Genomic DNA, 16,064 nt, shown 5'->3' with positions numbered 1-16,064 from the left:
AACAAGGTATAACTAAAGATAGTGAACACAAGCTGCATTCTGTAACTTTTGTTTTACAGAGATGTACTCACTTTATTCAACACAAACTGAAGATTATTCACATTAGTCAATAACTGTTCAGTTCAGTTCAGTCACTCAGTCGTGTCCGACTCTTCGCGACCCCATGAATCACAGCACGCCAGGCCTCCCTGTCCATCACCAACTCCCGGAGTACACTCAAACTCAAAATTCATACCATCATCAAAATTAATTACCCTAGAAACCTCTTTTTAAATCTTTGCTTTGTAAACTGTATAAACCATTGAAATACAACTAGTAAAAGAAAGACAACTGTTCTTTTGTTGAAACAAATGGCTATGGGAAATAAAATATATAAATATTAAACCTAGTTCATTGGAAGAACTGATGCTGAGGCTGAAACTCCAATACTTTGGCCACCTCATGCGAAGAGTTGACTCACTGGAAAAGACCCTGATGCTGGGAGGGACTGGGGACAGGAGGAGAAGGGGACGACAGAGGATGAGATGGCTTGATGGCATCATTGACTCCATGCAGATGAGTTTGGGTGAACTCTGGGAGTTGGTGATGGACAGGGAGGCCTGGCATGCTATGATTCATGGGGCTGCAAAGAGTCGGACACGACTAAGCAACGGAACTGAACTGAAACCTATTCTTCAGGCTTTAATATGTCTAACTGCACAATGATTTCTTCCCTATTCTCACAAAAGAAAAAAAAAAAAACAGCAACCATGGATGAGGACAATAACAGCAAACACATAAGAGCTTGATATGAGGCAAGTTTAATGTGTGCAGAATGCTTTACATACATTAAACCTGCAAAGAAACCTTATATTACTGTCTCTTCTATAAGTTAAGAAAATTGAGACACAGAAAGAGATTAAGAAGCCAAAGCCCACAGTTCATAAATGGCATAGCCAGAGTCTGACTTGTTTTCAACATTCAGAAAGAATTAGCTTCATGTAAAGCAGCTTTTCAAAATTGTAGTGCATCTAAAACTTCTTAAAACTACGCACCCACTCTTCATTAAGTCTTAAATATAGAACTAAGTTATTAATTCAAAACAAAAACAAGTTTTTAAAATATTTTCAAATGATAAAGTTCTTAATTTCCTAGATACTTAAGTTATCTGAAAAGTGCTACCATTGAGAAATAAAAACAAAAACATATTAATATTTAAAAGTATAAAGGAACACATATTTATGAAGGTATTAGCACTGCTAATTAAAGAAATTAGCTTTTCTGGTATCAAATTGTCTCAAGACATGACTATTAAACAAGCAAGCAAGCAAGCTCACACCTGCACCTAACCAATTCTCCTCCCAATCCACCTGTCTCAAGCTTAACTCTAGGCAGATGCACTATTAATACTACTATGTTCTTTTTTTCTAGTCTCAGATGCCTTTCCTTTTCTACATTTTTAGGATTTTGGGTTTTTATCTTTTTCTGTTTATAAGGCAAATAATAATAATAAAAGTTTGATCAATTGAGGATAACTAGAGATGGAGGAACTTCTGAACAACAGTTTGGGCTGTGGTTATCCTACTGCTCTAGCCAATGCAACTGAACAAGAGAATCCTATGATTCTACAGCAGTACTATGACATCCACAAAAGCAGACTTCCTCACCAAAAAGAGCACTGTAAAACTCTAAAGATTTTAAGAGAGGCCAAAAGTGGGGTTGAACTCAAGATACCCTAAGATTTGAGAAATTAGGACAAAACACAAATTAGAGTGATCCAGTGCATAGCACAAGGGCTTCCCCAGTAGCTCAGCCGTAAAGAACCTGCCTGCCAATGCAGGAGACATGAGATGCAGGTTCGATCCTTAGGTCAGGAAGATTCCCTACAAGATCCTGGGCATGGCAACCCACTCCAGTGTTTTTGCCTGGAGAATCCCATGAACAGAGGAGCCTGGTGGGCTACAGTCCACAGGGTTGCAAAGTATAGAACATACTCAGGGCAAAGGCCTCACACCCAATAAAAGAAAAGAGCTACTTAAGAAAAGTCTTACTCAAAGATTCAACACCTAGTAACAAGATGGAGTTCAAATTGTTTCCAGGAGGCAGTTCAAACACAAAGTCCAAGTTATAGCTTCTTTTCCAGGAAGTAAAAAGCAGAAACCACAAACCTGGCCCTCAGGTGAACAAGTAACAACGGGAAGATATTAATTTTGGCACTGCTACTGTAACAAGTTACCATAAACTTACCATGATTTAAAAAACACCAATTTATTTATTTTTTTAACTGTTACTTGTTCCCACTGGCCCATTTTCCCCCTTCTATAGCCATAGATTTTTATTCATTTATATTTTGACTGTGCTGGGTCTTCACTTCTACACGTGTGCTTTCTCTAGTTTCGGTGGGGTGCAGTGGCTTCTCTTGCTGCAGAGCACGGACCCTAGAGCGAGTGAGCTTCAGTAGCTGCAGCACAAGAGTTTAGCTGCCCCACTGCATGTAGAATCTTCCTGGACCAGTGACTGAATCCGTGCTGCATTGGCAGGTGGATTCTTAACTACTGGACCACCAGGGAAGTTCTCAACACCAATTTACAGTTCTAGAGTTCAGAATACATCCACAGAGCTGTGTTCCTTCTGCCTTCTGGGGAGAATCTATTTCCTTGACTTTTCCAGCTTCTAGGGACTGCCTGCATCTTGGGATCATGGGCTACCTTCCTCTTCAAAGCCAACAATCATTCTGACATCTACTTCAGCCTGCCCAGCGCCTTCTCTGCCTCTGACCTTCCTGAGTCTCTCTCATATGGACGCTTGTGATTACATTTGGCTCACCTGAATAATCCAGAATAATCTCCCCATCTTAATTTAATCATATTTACAAGTCCCTTGGGCTATGTAAGGTAACAGGTTATAAATTCCGTGGATTAAGACACGGATGTTTTTGAAAGGGCTGTTATTTTGCCTGCCATAGGGACCAAAGGATGGGCTTCAAGGAGAGGTAGCAAAGAAATGCCTTATATAGGTTCATGTTACAAAAGAACAGCAGGTGACTGTTATCCTAAACTCACCTTCTCCATACAAAGTGTACATCTATTTTTTCAGCATTATTTTGCAGACTTTTCCATGTTTAATCACAGTATCAAATCCTTTGAGAATTCTCTGTTCACAACTATAGTAAAAATCAGCCAACTTTATTCTTTAATATGCTCAAACGTACACAAATAGTCTCCAAGGAAGTCATGTCCAAAGTTTTTGAATAATGCATCAATATACAATCAGGATTCAATATTTATAGCCTATTCTATTCATAAAATACAAGTGTTCTACTAATATCAAAATAGCAGCAAAAATTGTTGACTAAATATTATTCACAGAACAATTCAGTTTTTTTAAAGCCCAGGGCAAGTGACATCAATTTTGAAGGCATCAATAATAACATCAATATTTAATGGAAAGAATGATTGATATATCTTCAGAGACTCTTTCAATTCTGAGCATATTAATTCACCCTCTCTTTGGTCAGTTAAAGCAAGAGAATCTTTTTTTCACTAAACAAAAGCATACCCAAACATCTCAGCCACACTAACAGACCTTTCAGGACAGTTCTGGCATTTATGTGATTTTTTTCCAAAGATCCAGGGATCCCATGCCTTGTTGGTGGTGGGCATAGTTCACTTTCAATTCAATTAGTCCCTTCTGTAACAAAGTCATATTCATAAGGAGGCACTTTAACATGCAGATATAATCTGTGGACATTCTAAAGGAAGCCATATAAACTTAAAGTAAGATCCTTCTCAAGAATCAAAACGAAACAAAAATCTTCTGAAAGTATGATTCCATTTCTACCAAAGCTTTGCATTTCTTCAAAAATCTATGATTCTTTGATGGGAAATAATTTGGCATTTGAGATTAACACTCTTAACTGCCAGTTAATCAGTCCTGCTGCTACTGCTGCTAAGTCGTTCACTTGTGTCCGACTCTGTGTGACCCCATAGACGGCAGCCCACCAGGCTCCCCCATCCCTGGGATTCTCCAGGCAAGAACACTGGAGTGGGTTGCCATTTCCTTCTCCAATAATCAGTCCTATTTAGATCTAAATATTTGTACTGCTTACAACAAAATAACAACGCTCCACATTTCTCTCCTTTGGTTTAATTTCAGTGTATATGTGCTCAGTCACGTCTGATTCTTTGTGACCCCAAAGACTATAGCCTGCCAGGCTCCATTATCCATGCCAGTTTCAAGGCAAGAATCCTGAAGTGGGTTGCCATTTCCTCCTTCAAGAGATCTTCCCAACCCACGGATCGAAACGGATTTATGTGTCTCCTGAATTGAGGAGGATTCTTTACCATTGCATCACCTGGGAAACAATTTCAGTGCAGACATATGGTTTATCTAATAACTAAGAATGCAAAGATTAATGCAAAGAAATAGAGGAAAACAATAGAATGGGAAAGACTAGAGATCTCGTCAAGAAAATTAGAGATACCAAAGGAACATTTCATGCAAAGATGGACATAATTAAGGACAGAAATGGTATGGACCTAACAGAAGCAGAAGATATTAAGAAGAGGTGGCAAGAATACACAGAAGAACTGCACAAAAAAGATCTTCACGACGCAGATAATCACAATGGTGTGATCACTCACCAAGAGACACACATCCTGGAATGTGAAGTCAAGGGGGCCTTAACAAGCATCATTACGAACAAAGCTAGTGGAGGTGATGGAACTCCAGTTGAGCTATTTCAAATCCTAAATGATGATGCTGTGAAAGAGCTGCCCTCAATATGCCAGCAGATTTGGAAAACTCAGCAGTGGCCACAGGACTGGAAAAGGTCAGTTTTCATTCCAATCCCAAAGAAAGGCAATGCCAAACAATGCTCAAACTACCACACAATTGCACTTATCTCAAACGCTAGTAAAGTCATGCTCAAAATTTTCCAAGCCACGCTTCAGCAATATGTGAACCATGAACTTCCAGATGTTCAAGCTGGTTGTAGAAAAGGCAGAGGAACCAGAGATCAAATTGCCAACATCCACTGGAGCATTGAAAAACCAAAAGAGTTCCAGAAAAACATCTATTTCTGCTTTATTGACTATGCCAAAGCCTTTGACTGTGTGGATCACCACAAACTGGAAAATGCAGCAAGAGATGGGAATACAAGACCACCTGAACTGCATCTTGAGAAACCTATATGCAGTCAGGAAGCAACAGTTAGAACTGGACATGGAACAACAGACTGGTTCTAAATAGGAAAAGGAGTACATCAAGGCTGTATATTGTCACCCTGCTTATTTAACTTATATGCAGAGAACATCATGAGAAATGCTGGGCTGGAAGAAGCACAAGCTGAAATCAAGATTGCCGGAAGAAATATCAATAACTTCAGATATGCAGATGACACCACCCTTATGGCAGAAAGGGAAGAAGAACTAAAGAGCCTCTTGATGAAAGTGAAAGAGGAGAGTGAAAAAGTTGGCTTGAAGCTCAACATTCAGAAAACTAAGATCATGGCATCCAGTCCCCTCACTTCATGGCAAACAGTGGAAACAGAGGCTATTTTAGGGGGGTCCAAAATCACTGCAGATGGTGGTTGCAGCCATGAAATTAAAAGACACTTACTCCTTGGAAGGAAAGTTATGACCAACCTAGACAGCATATTAAAAAGCAGAGACATTACTTTGTCAACAAAGGTCCGTCTAGTCAAGGCTATAGTTTTTCCAATGGTCATGTATGGATGTAAGAGTTGGACTATAAAGAAAGCTGATCATCAAAGAATTTATGTTTTTGAACCGTGGTGTTGGAGAAGACTCTTGAGAGTCCCTTGGACTGCAAGGAGATCCAACCAGTCCATCCTAAAGGAGATCAGTCCTGGGTGTTCATTGGAAGGACTGATGTTGAAGCTGAAATTCCAATACTTTTGCCACCTGATGCAAAGAACTGACTCATTTGAAAAAACCCTGATTCTGGGAAAGATTGAGGGTAGGAAGAGAAGGGGATGACAAAGGATGAGATGGTTGGATGGCATCACCGACTCAATAGACATGAGTTTGAGTGAACTCTGGGAGTTGGTGATGGACAGGGAGGCCTAGGCATGCTGCGGTTCATAGGGTCGCAGAGTCGGACACGACTGAGCGACTGAACTGAGCTGAACTGAATAACTAAGAAAGTATAATCATATGAGTCCTCAGAATTCTAAAGTTACATGTTTCTGTGCCTTTCCTTTCCAGAATGTCCTTGAAAAGTAGCAGTTCAGTAAACCTATTGAATAAGCCACCTGATTGCATTAAACTGAACTAAAATCTCTATGGCCTACTCTTCTTCCAAAGATTATATCAACAAAGGATGATTTATAGCCACAACATAAAGAAAATTCACAGCCTTTGTCACTTCCTCCATCACATCAGATAATTAACTGGACTTATAAAAATTTAAAACTCAGCACAGTATTTCCTGCTAAATAATGCAGTGATAACTTTTACATTCTGCCTTGCCTAATTCCAAAGCCATTTTTCCTTCAAAAGTGTAGTCTTAACTGCGATTAATATACATATATATGTCATGTCTCACCCAAACTTTCCACATCCCTTTTTGGTATGCATTTGGGATCTATGTTATAGTTATGTCCCTATGTTAGAACTAATTAGGTGAAAATGTTTCACTAAAAATATCAGGTGGGATTCATATGAAGGTCAAACAGACTCCACGTGGCCTGAAAGTTTCTGTATGGGAATTTATGATGCATTCATGGGCTCCACTCCAACTAGTTTCCTTTGTTTTCTATTAGGACTAATCTAGACACTGGACTCTTAGCTCTGTTGTAGCCAAGTGACAAGGATTCCAATAAAAGGGAAAGATAAAATACACAGCCTCCAATCTTTGAACATAAAAAAAAGCTTATGTTTTAAAACTAACAATTCATAGCAACTTTCATCTCCAGAAGATAAGGGAAATATTTTATCTCCTTATCTCATCTATAGTGTAGTTAAAATTTGATTAATAAGGATTAATTGGGAATAAGATCTTCTGTTTAACTAAAAATTAATCAGATTGTTTCATTATTTTTTATCTAAAATCTACCAGTTTATTTCATCTCATTAACAATTATTCAGATATAATTTGCTGAACATATAATTCTAGAAGATATTATTTCATGAACTAAATGTTTAATATCATATTATGTTATTGCTTATTCTTCTGAATCTTAAAGCTAGAAAGTAGAAAAAAAATTCTGGCTAATAAAGAATGCATTGAAGCTAATGATTATTAAACACCATTTCAAGACATAAAGGCAGAATTAAACAACACACCTGATTGAAGGACGAATCACTATCAGAGCAATTGTCTGTGCAATAACTACTGCTTTTCTCCTTTTGGATTTTTTTCTGCCTCTCTTGACTTCGTATTTCATCTTCTTCAAACTTGTTAATCATAGAGTCCACCACTATCATCATGATGTTCTTCAGAGAATGAATCATCTCTTTGTATCTTTAAATTCAAAGCAATCTTTGTAAGAGAAAGACTAGCACAAATTAAAACATTCAACTAAATTAAACTTATTATTTTTTTCCATAAAGTCCCTCTAAGAATACAATCCTAAAGACAAAAGTTAGTTTTTCTGAAAGAACAAATGACACAACAGAATTCACACAACAGGAAAATAATTAATAGGAAATCTAAAATGTGTTATTTCCCAAGTTTTTGAATCTGGTTACATGAACCAAGGCAGTAAAATTAACAGAACCCAAGGCAAGATGTCCAAAGGCAGACTCCAGTAATCAGCAACAAAGTCAACTGCTAATATCCAACTACCAAAACCCAGCCTATATTACATGACACTTTCACTCCTTTTTAAAATTTCTCTTTCTCTATTCTCCTTCCCTCTATTTTTTCCTTCCCTTCTCACCTGCCTATAATTTGTATCTATAGGCATCCATCACCACAACTGAGAACCATATAGGAATTAAAATATCAGTGGATCCTTTCAAATAGAGAAACCACTATCAGAGATGTTAGGAAAAGGATTCCTGAAATTAGTAAAATTTTGAAATGGATAATTTCTAAGGTCCATTTTAGCTCTCTGGGTCTATCTATCTATATATTTTTAAAAAACTTGTAATAAATTTCTCCATTTATTAAGTGCAAACTCTCAAGCACCCATACTAACATTAAACTAAGATCCTCCAAAACCCTACAGTAGAATTTTAGAGCTAGATGGAAATATAAAAATAATCTAGTTTACCCTCAATTTTACAAATGAGGAATATGAGATGTGTACTACTGAAATTTCTATACTTAAAAAGGCAAAAAATAAAAGCAAAAAGGCATAAAGATTTAAATAAAGATAGTGAATAAAATGGGCTTCCCTGGTGGCTCAGACATTAAAGTAAATAAAATACTAAATTTGAAATCAGAAAATTTGGATTGGAGGCCTCACTACTTCACCTACAAGCTCTATCATTATAAATAAGTCTCTTTTTTCTTAACTATACATGAGAAAAAGAAAACAATCTAGGACTTCCCTAGTGGCGGAGTGGACAGGAATCCTCCTCCCAATGCAGGAGATGTGGGTTCAATCACTTGTCCCGGACAATTCCATATACTGCGGAGCAACTAAGACCACGCCCCACAACTTCAAGCCTGCAAGCTGCAACTGCTGACCCTGCGCATTCTAAGGCCACAAGCCACCAACTACTGAAGCCCAGGAGCCTAGAGCCTGTACTCCACAACAACAGATGCAACCTCAATGGGAAGCCTGCACACAGCAACAAAGAGTAGACCCCACTCACCGCAACTGGAAAAGGTCAGGCGCAGCAACAAAGACTCAGGGCAACCAAAAAACAAAAATAAAAAAGTACAATCTAGGTGTGCGCTTCTATTTACTAGATGGGATGCTGTCCAATTCATGAATCTTTGAATAAAGCCACTTAGAGCTTTAAATTAAAAAAAAAAAACACACACACAATCAAGCTGATTTAGTTCGCATGGTCATAACAAAAAATAAATAAGAGTATATATCTGAAAGTTCTTTGTAAATATAAAGCATGATAAAACATATGTCCATGTTTATCATTATAATAATGGAAATACATTAGAAAATAAGCACAGAAACGTCCCTTTCTTTATATTCTGGTTAATGGGTCATATTAACTATATAAATCTAAGAAAGGCTAGGTAAGGTGCTCGCCCATAGAAGTAATAAAATCATGCTGGGGGATTTGGATATAAACAGTAGGCTGAGATTTTAAAGTTTAAAGAAATTTTATTTTATTTTTTTAATTAATGAGGTGGATGAAACTGGAGCCTATTATACAGAGTGAAGTAAGCCAGAAAGAAAAACACCAATACAGTATACTAACGCACATATATGGAATTTAGAAAGATGGTAATGATAACCCTGTATATGAGATAGCAAAAGAGTCACAGGTGTATAGAACAGTCTTTGGGACTCTGTGGGAGAGGGTGAGGGTGGGATGATCCGGGAGAATGGCATTGAAACATACATATTATCATATGTGAAATGAATCACCAGTCCAGGTTCGATGCATAAGACAGGATGCTCAGGGCTGGTGCATGGGGATGACCCAGAGGGAGGATAAGGAGAGGAGGGAGGTGGGAGGGGGGTTCAAGAAGGGGAACACATGTATACCCGGGGCAGATTCATGCCAATGTATGGCAAAACCAACCAATATAATATTGTAAAGTAATTAGCCTCCAATAAAAAAAAAGAAGAAGAAATTTTAAAGTATATTTTAAATTATATATTATATATATTATACAGCATCAAATACATGATTTCTATATGTAACTTATATATTATATATTTAACCATGTTATTTAATAATATATAATTTACATATTATATAACTATAAACAGAATATACATATAGCTCTACATGTGTATATTTTTAAAGTTTCAGAAATTATGAGAAAATACAAAAATACTTTAAGAAAATAAGAATAGATTAGGAACAATACAGAGGGACAACACATACAGAAAAGAACTACTAGAGAAGTGAGAAGCAGCCCAGGAAAAAATTCAAGTTTAAAAGTTTATAAAGAGCAAGAAGAATAATACAACACTGTTAATCAACTGTAATCCAATATAAAATAATTTTTTTAAAAAAGGCAAGAAGAAATTGAATTCTAAGACACTCTTTAGACTAACTGGTGACGTACATATAGGAACTGAGTTAGGAGGCCCCAGCTTCCTCCTTAACACATTCCAAGCACCAAGAAACAGGGAAGTATAACAATGTCCCGGTGGCAATCAACAGCTATCCACCACAGCTGCGCTCCCTTTCCACAGTAACTGGACAACACAGCCGGGCGCAGGAGTGAACTACACTCCCCAGACTCCATTCCAGTTAGGCAGAGCCATGTGAACAACATAAACTCCTGTCCCCTTAAAACTTACAATAGAGTGGGACTTCCCTGGTGGCACAGTTGGTAAGGTCTGCTTGCTAATGCAGGGAACACGGGTTCGATCCCTGGTTCAGGAAGATGCCACAGAGCAACTAAGCCTGTGCCACAACTACTAAGCCTGTGCTGTGGAGTCCACGAGTAGCAACTACTGAAGTCTATTTGCAACAAGAGCAGCTACTGCAAGGAGAAGCCCATACACCACAACAAAGGGTAGCCCTGGCTTCCTGCAACTAGAGAAAGCCTGAGTGCAGCAAGGATCCAATGCAGTCAAAAATAAGCTGCTTTTTAAAAAAGCCTACAACATATTGATTTAATAACAGAATTCATTTTAGACATATTTTCTCCAGAAAATATAAATTTCTTGAAAACACACAAACATGAATTCTTCTGCAAGGCATATCAGCAAACTAGCTAAAGGAAGACAGAATTAAAAAAAAAAAAAACTAGAGAGTAAGACCCTCAACATCAACAGCTAAACAAACTGGAACTCAGTAGCAACTTTAGGTTTGAAAAAGCCTAGAACAGAGTATGGACACCACTGAAAAGATTCCTTCATAGTCCAAGAAGCTAAACAAGAAAATGCTCTAAGAGGCAGTGAAAAACCAAATCAATTAACAATGAAAATAAACACTGTGAGTACCTCCACTTATGCATACGAGATTATATTAACATGATGGATCTTACAAATGAATTGTTTCATGTGCAAATACCTCTATTTAAAAAACAAGTATCAAAATGTTTAATTAAGAAAGCAATTTGAATTATTACAGTAAAAATGTTTTTAATAACTGTACTATTACATTAGCCCTAACTAGTTTCTGAAGAAACATACGCACACACGAAAACAAAGAAAATAATACTCTGTACAACTTAAAATCTTTCATCCATGGTTCACAAAGAACACATTCATTAAGACATTTAAAACCTTTGTGAGCTAATTATTATTATATTAATTTTACACAAGTGAACTAAAATGCAAGAAAATTAAATGTCTTAACCAGAGATAAAAAGTAATTACTAAATACTTATTTAGATATTTAGATATCCCAAATATCTCATGTAAAACTTTGCTTTTAGCATTAAAAAGTTTTCATTTCTGACTAAGAGTTTTAGTCCTCCTTTTAGAATTTTTAATGATATTGCCAGAAATAGACTATTAGGAATTATAATAAAGAGGGTTTCCCTTACCTGTGGTTTCACTTTCCACAGTTTCAGTTATTAAATGGAAAATGCAAGAAATAAACAGTAAGTTTTAAATTGTGTGCAATTCTGAATAGGTGATGAAATCTCTCAGTCTTGCCCAGCATGTGAACCATCCCTTTATCCAGCCCTATCTGGTAGTCACTTAGTAGCCACTTAGCCTATCAGATCAACTGGTCAAGTTACCCTTACTTTACTTAAAGCTGACTGGAAGAGTGGCATGATCTGACTCATTGGTTTAAAGAATCATTCTGTCTGCTAAGAGAAAAAGAGACTGCAGGAGACATGGTTTAAGGGTGCTTTCAAGGAACCCTGTTGAAAGAAAAACTACTTTAAAACATTATTGTGGGCATACTCACTCTTTAGATTCCTGAGTTCTTTTAGTAACATGCTGTACAACTGTGTCATAGCCAAATTCTTCACCCTGATTCTGATCAGATGTCCATTTTTCCATTTCTTCTTCAATCATAGACCCCAAAGTGTTGCATATATACTGTCTAAGGTACTTCACAAATTCATAGCTAAAACAAATATTTGAGAAATAAATGCAGTAAATATCATGAATTCATCTATCAACCATACCCAGAAAAAATGTTAGCACAGAACAGATCTGTAACATAATTACATTTCTTACCTTACTTTAGGATTAAATTAGTTATTCAAATCATTCAGCTAATCTAAAATTTTGCTGTTTTTCTTTTTTTTCTGAGAAAATTGGCAAAATTCACATTTGAAAATGACAGTGGCGGACAGCAAACTTCGGGACCGACACAAACTTTTTAACGGGTTAGGACCTTTCCATACTTTGTTACGGTTTGCATGTGATGCTTAAGCATAGGGAAAGCAGTTGTTAAAGACTATTATAACTGTTTAAGTTGATGAAGAAAACCACATTAGAATAACAGTAATTATAAAAGAATTAAATAGGAAAAGGTTAAGCTCCAATCATCAGAAGTTTTTGTACATTTGGAAACTGCATTTTGAACTGACCTAAATTTCACCTAATCAGCTTTTGTCTGACTATGTTCAAAAAAGAAGTATCTCAGAAAATCCAATACATTGGACATTTTCCTTCATACTCTTCAGTTCAGTTCAGTTCAGTCGCTCAGCCATGTCCGACTCTTTGCGACCCCATGAATCACAGCACGCCAAGCCTCCCTGTCCATCACCAACTCCCAGAGTTCACTCAAACTCATGTCCATCGAGTCGGTGATGCCATCCAGCCATCTCATTCTCTGTTGTCCCCTTTTCCTCCTGCCCCCAATCCCTCCCAGCATCAGAGTCTTTTCCAGTGAGTCAACTCTTCGCATGAGGTGGCCAAAGTATTGAAGTTTCAGCTTTAGCATCAGTCCTTCCAATGAACACCCAGGACTGATCTCCTTTAGAATACTCTTAGGTTGATGCCAACATTAAAATCCATTTGCTAACTCACAAAAATATAGCAAATATGAGAGGGCAAGAGTTCCAAAAGTGGGTAATTATTTTATGAAACACGTTTACTAAAAGTAAAGAGCAATGATTGTAATTAATATCATGATTTAAAATGGTTTAAAACATTTTTTTGGTCTCTTAAATGATAAAGATAATTTAGGACAGGTCATTTCTGTAAATGCCACTATGTTCAAGCTTACAGTTTATATATATACCTGTACAAAGAGCCTTGCATATAATATGTAGCACAGAAGCTCAAGGAGAGCCTGAATAATTTTCTTCAACATAAGTCCATCATAGTATACAGCATACAGTCTTCAGTTTAACATTTATGAAGTGATTGCATGTCCACTAAGGAACAGCAATCTTACCCAGGTAGTCAAGGGATCTCATTTTCAATTTTAACTGCTTTTGACTGAGATTTCCTGCCCTGCCCATTTCCCCTCAGCTCTGAACACACTGTTGCTTCCTGGAATCTCCATGCCTGCTTTAGAAATGTAAGTGGCAGCCCTGCCATAGACAGTTCAGGCCCCAAAAGACAGGTAGAGATATTTATTATGAAACATGTAGTATTATAGTAAAAGTATAAGCTCAGAGTCAAAACAGTATGAATGCCAGCTCCAGCTGGTAAACTCTAGCTGCAGTGGCCTGGAACAAATCTGTTTTCTCATTTGAAATTTGGAAACAATGTCTACTTCACTCCTAGACAAGAAACCAAATTAAAAAGGATCCTCTTCACTCCTGAAGCTTCAATTTCAGATTCAACACAAACAAGTGATTTCTTCAGCTCTTCCTTTAACCAAAATGTCTCCCCAGAATAAAGGCAAACCTGTTACTATACAGGCACACCCCATTTTATTGCACCTTACTGCACTTCACAGATATTTGAGTTTTTAACAGACTGAAGATCTGTGGCAACCCTGTGTCACAGCAAGTCTATCAGCAGCAAGAGCATTTACTCACTTTGTGTCTCTGTCACATTTTGGTAATTCTCACAGTATTTCAAACTTTTTCATTTTCATTATATTTGTTATGGCAATCTGTCAACAGTGACCTTTGATTTTACTACTACAACTTGCTAAGGCTAAGATGACAGTACTTCTAGCAATAACATATTTTTAAAATAAGGTTTGTGCTTTTTTGTTTTACACAACTTTACTGAACAGTTAATAGGCTACAGTGTGGTGTAAACATAACCTTTATATGAAAAAAGGAAACACCCAAAAAAATCATGTGACTCACTTTACTATAATACTTGCTTCATTTCAGTGGTCTGGAACCAAACATACAATATCTCTGAGGTAAACCAGTATATTAACTGCCTATTGGACAAGGCTACTTTGTTTTATCCCCATATCAATCAGCACAGTTCCGTTCAGTTCAGTCGATCAGTCGTGTCCGACACTTTGCAACCCCATGAATCACAGCACACCAGGCCTCCCTGTCCACCACCAACTCCCGGAGTTCACTCAAAATCATGTCCACAGAGTCGGTGATGCCATCCAGCCATCTCATTCTCTGTCGTCCCCATCTCCTCCTGCCCCCAATCCCACCCAGCATTAGAGTCTTTTCCAGTGAGTCAACTCATCACATGAGGTGGCCAAAGTATTGCAGTTTCAGCTTTAGCATCAGTCCTTCCAATGAACACCCAGGATTGAACTTCCTTAGAATGGACTGGTTGGATCTCCTTGCAGTCCAAGGGACTCTCAAGAGTCTTCTCCAGCACCACAGTTCAAAAGCATCAATTCTTTGGTGATCAGCTTTCTTCACAGTCCAACTCTCACATCCATACATGACCACGGGAAAAACCATACCCTTGACTAGACGGACCTTTGTTGGCAAAGTAATGTCTCTGCTTTTTAATATACTATCTAGCTTGGTCATAACTTTCCTTCCAAGGAGTAAGCGTCTTTTAATTTATCTTTCATCCTATCCACCAGCTGCATGCCATGTTCTCCTCTGACATATCTTTGTTGATGGTACCATCCTTCAATCAGATACCTGTGTATAGCCCCAAACAATCTTCTCCGTTACATCTCAGATCTAACTAGTGAGCAAATGCTATAATTCTGTAAATTCTTCCTCTATAATTTTCCTTTCCCACTGACACCAGATTAATGTGCATATTTTTATAACTGTAGCTAAACAAATACAATGGTCCTCGTAAGTCATCCTATAAATCAGTGGTTCTTAAAGTATAACATGAATAAGAATCACCTGAAGGGCCCACAAATTGTTGGGCCCCTCTCTCAGAGCCTCAATTCAGGTACACTGTGGGCACAGGAATTCGCATTTCTAATGAGTTCCCAGGTGATTCTGATGCAGATGCCAAAGCTGCTGGTCCTAGGACCATTATTTGAGAATCATTGATCTAGACAGATTCTGTACCCAGGTGACTTTTAAATTAGCCTAAGTTTCTTGGACCTTCGATCAGCAAATTCCTACAACGTTAAGTTTCTGGTGTACCTGCTGCATGCTAAGTCACTTAAATTGTGTCCGACTCTTTATGACCCCATGGACTGTAGCCTGCTAGGTTCCTCTGTTCATGGGATTCTCCAGGCAAGAATACTGGAGTGGGTTGCCATGCCTTTCTCCAGGGGATCTTCCCAACCCAGCGATCGAACCCATGTCTCTTATATCTCCTGCAATGGCAGGCAGGTTCTTTACCACTAGTGCCACCTGGGAACTCACCCCTTTAGTACAGTGAATCGAATTTCTGAAATGTTCACATTTTTATTTCAAAATATACACAATTGTATTATTATAAGAAAAAAATACATAAAACAACTAGTACAAGTTTGTTCCAGGAAATCATCCTCTTAGCTATTACAAACAAAAAAATTTTTAATCAGATAGGAAAAACTATCAGTAATGATTTATTTTAAAAAGGTAACTTATTAAGTTATGAATTATAATACTGATATGTGGAATTCTTAAAACAGGTTATATTCCATAATTATAGGATTTGTAATACTCCATACACTACAGTTCACTAATTTAGAAAGTCATTGGTAGATTCTTCTGTAAAACCA

The 16,064-nt window shown here is 37.5% G+C and overlaps 1 protein-coding gene across 3 annotated transcripts in view; it reads right to left on the bottom strand.

Annotated features, from left to right (window-relative positions):
* Positions 1 to 16,064, bottom strand: part of TBC1D32 (TBC1 domain family member 32) — a 204,523-nt gene that overhangs the window by 184,020 nt on the left and 4,439 nt on the right. For all 3 annotated transcript variants that reach the window (XM_055432983.2, XM_055432982.2, XM_055432984.2), the window contains 2 exons: positions 11,961 to 12,122; positions 7,287 to 7,464 (listed from right to left, as the gene is read on the bottom strand). In XM_055432983.2, coding sequence (XP_055288958.2) covers positions 7,287 to 7,464; positions 11,961 to 12,070 — 288 coding nt within the window. In that variant the 5' untranslated portion in view covers positions 12,071 to 12,122. The remainder of the gene's footprint in view (positions 1 to 7,286; positions 7,465 to 11,960; positions 12,123 to 16,064) is intronic.

This window comes from Moschus berezovskii, chromosome 10 (assembly GCF_049115385.1).
Source record: "Moschus berezovskii isolate FMDL1 chromosome 10, NW_MosBer_1.0, whole genome shotgun sequence".
Taxonomy (NCBI): domain Eukaryota; kingdom Metazoa; phylum Chordata; class Mammalia; order Artiodactyla; family Moschidae; genus Moschus; species Moschus berezovskii.
The sequence above is the reverse complement of the archived record's forward strand: the minus strand, read 5'-3'. Positions and strand labels throughout refer to the sequence as shown.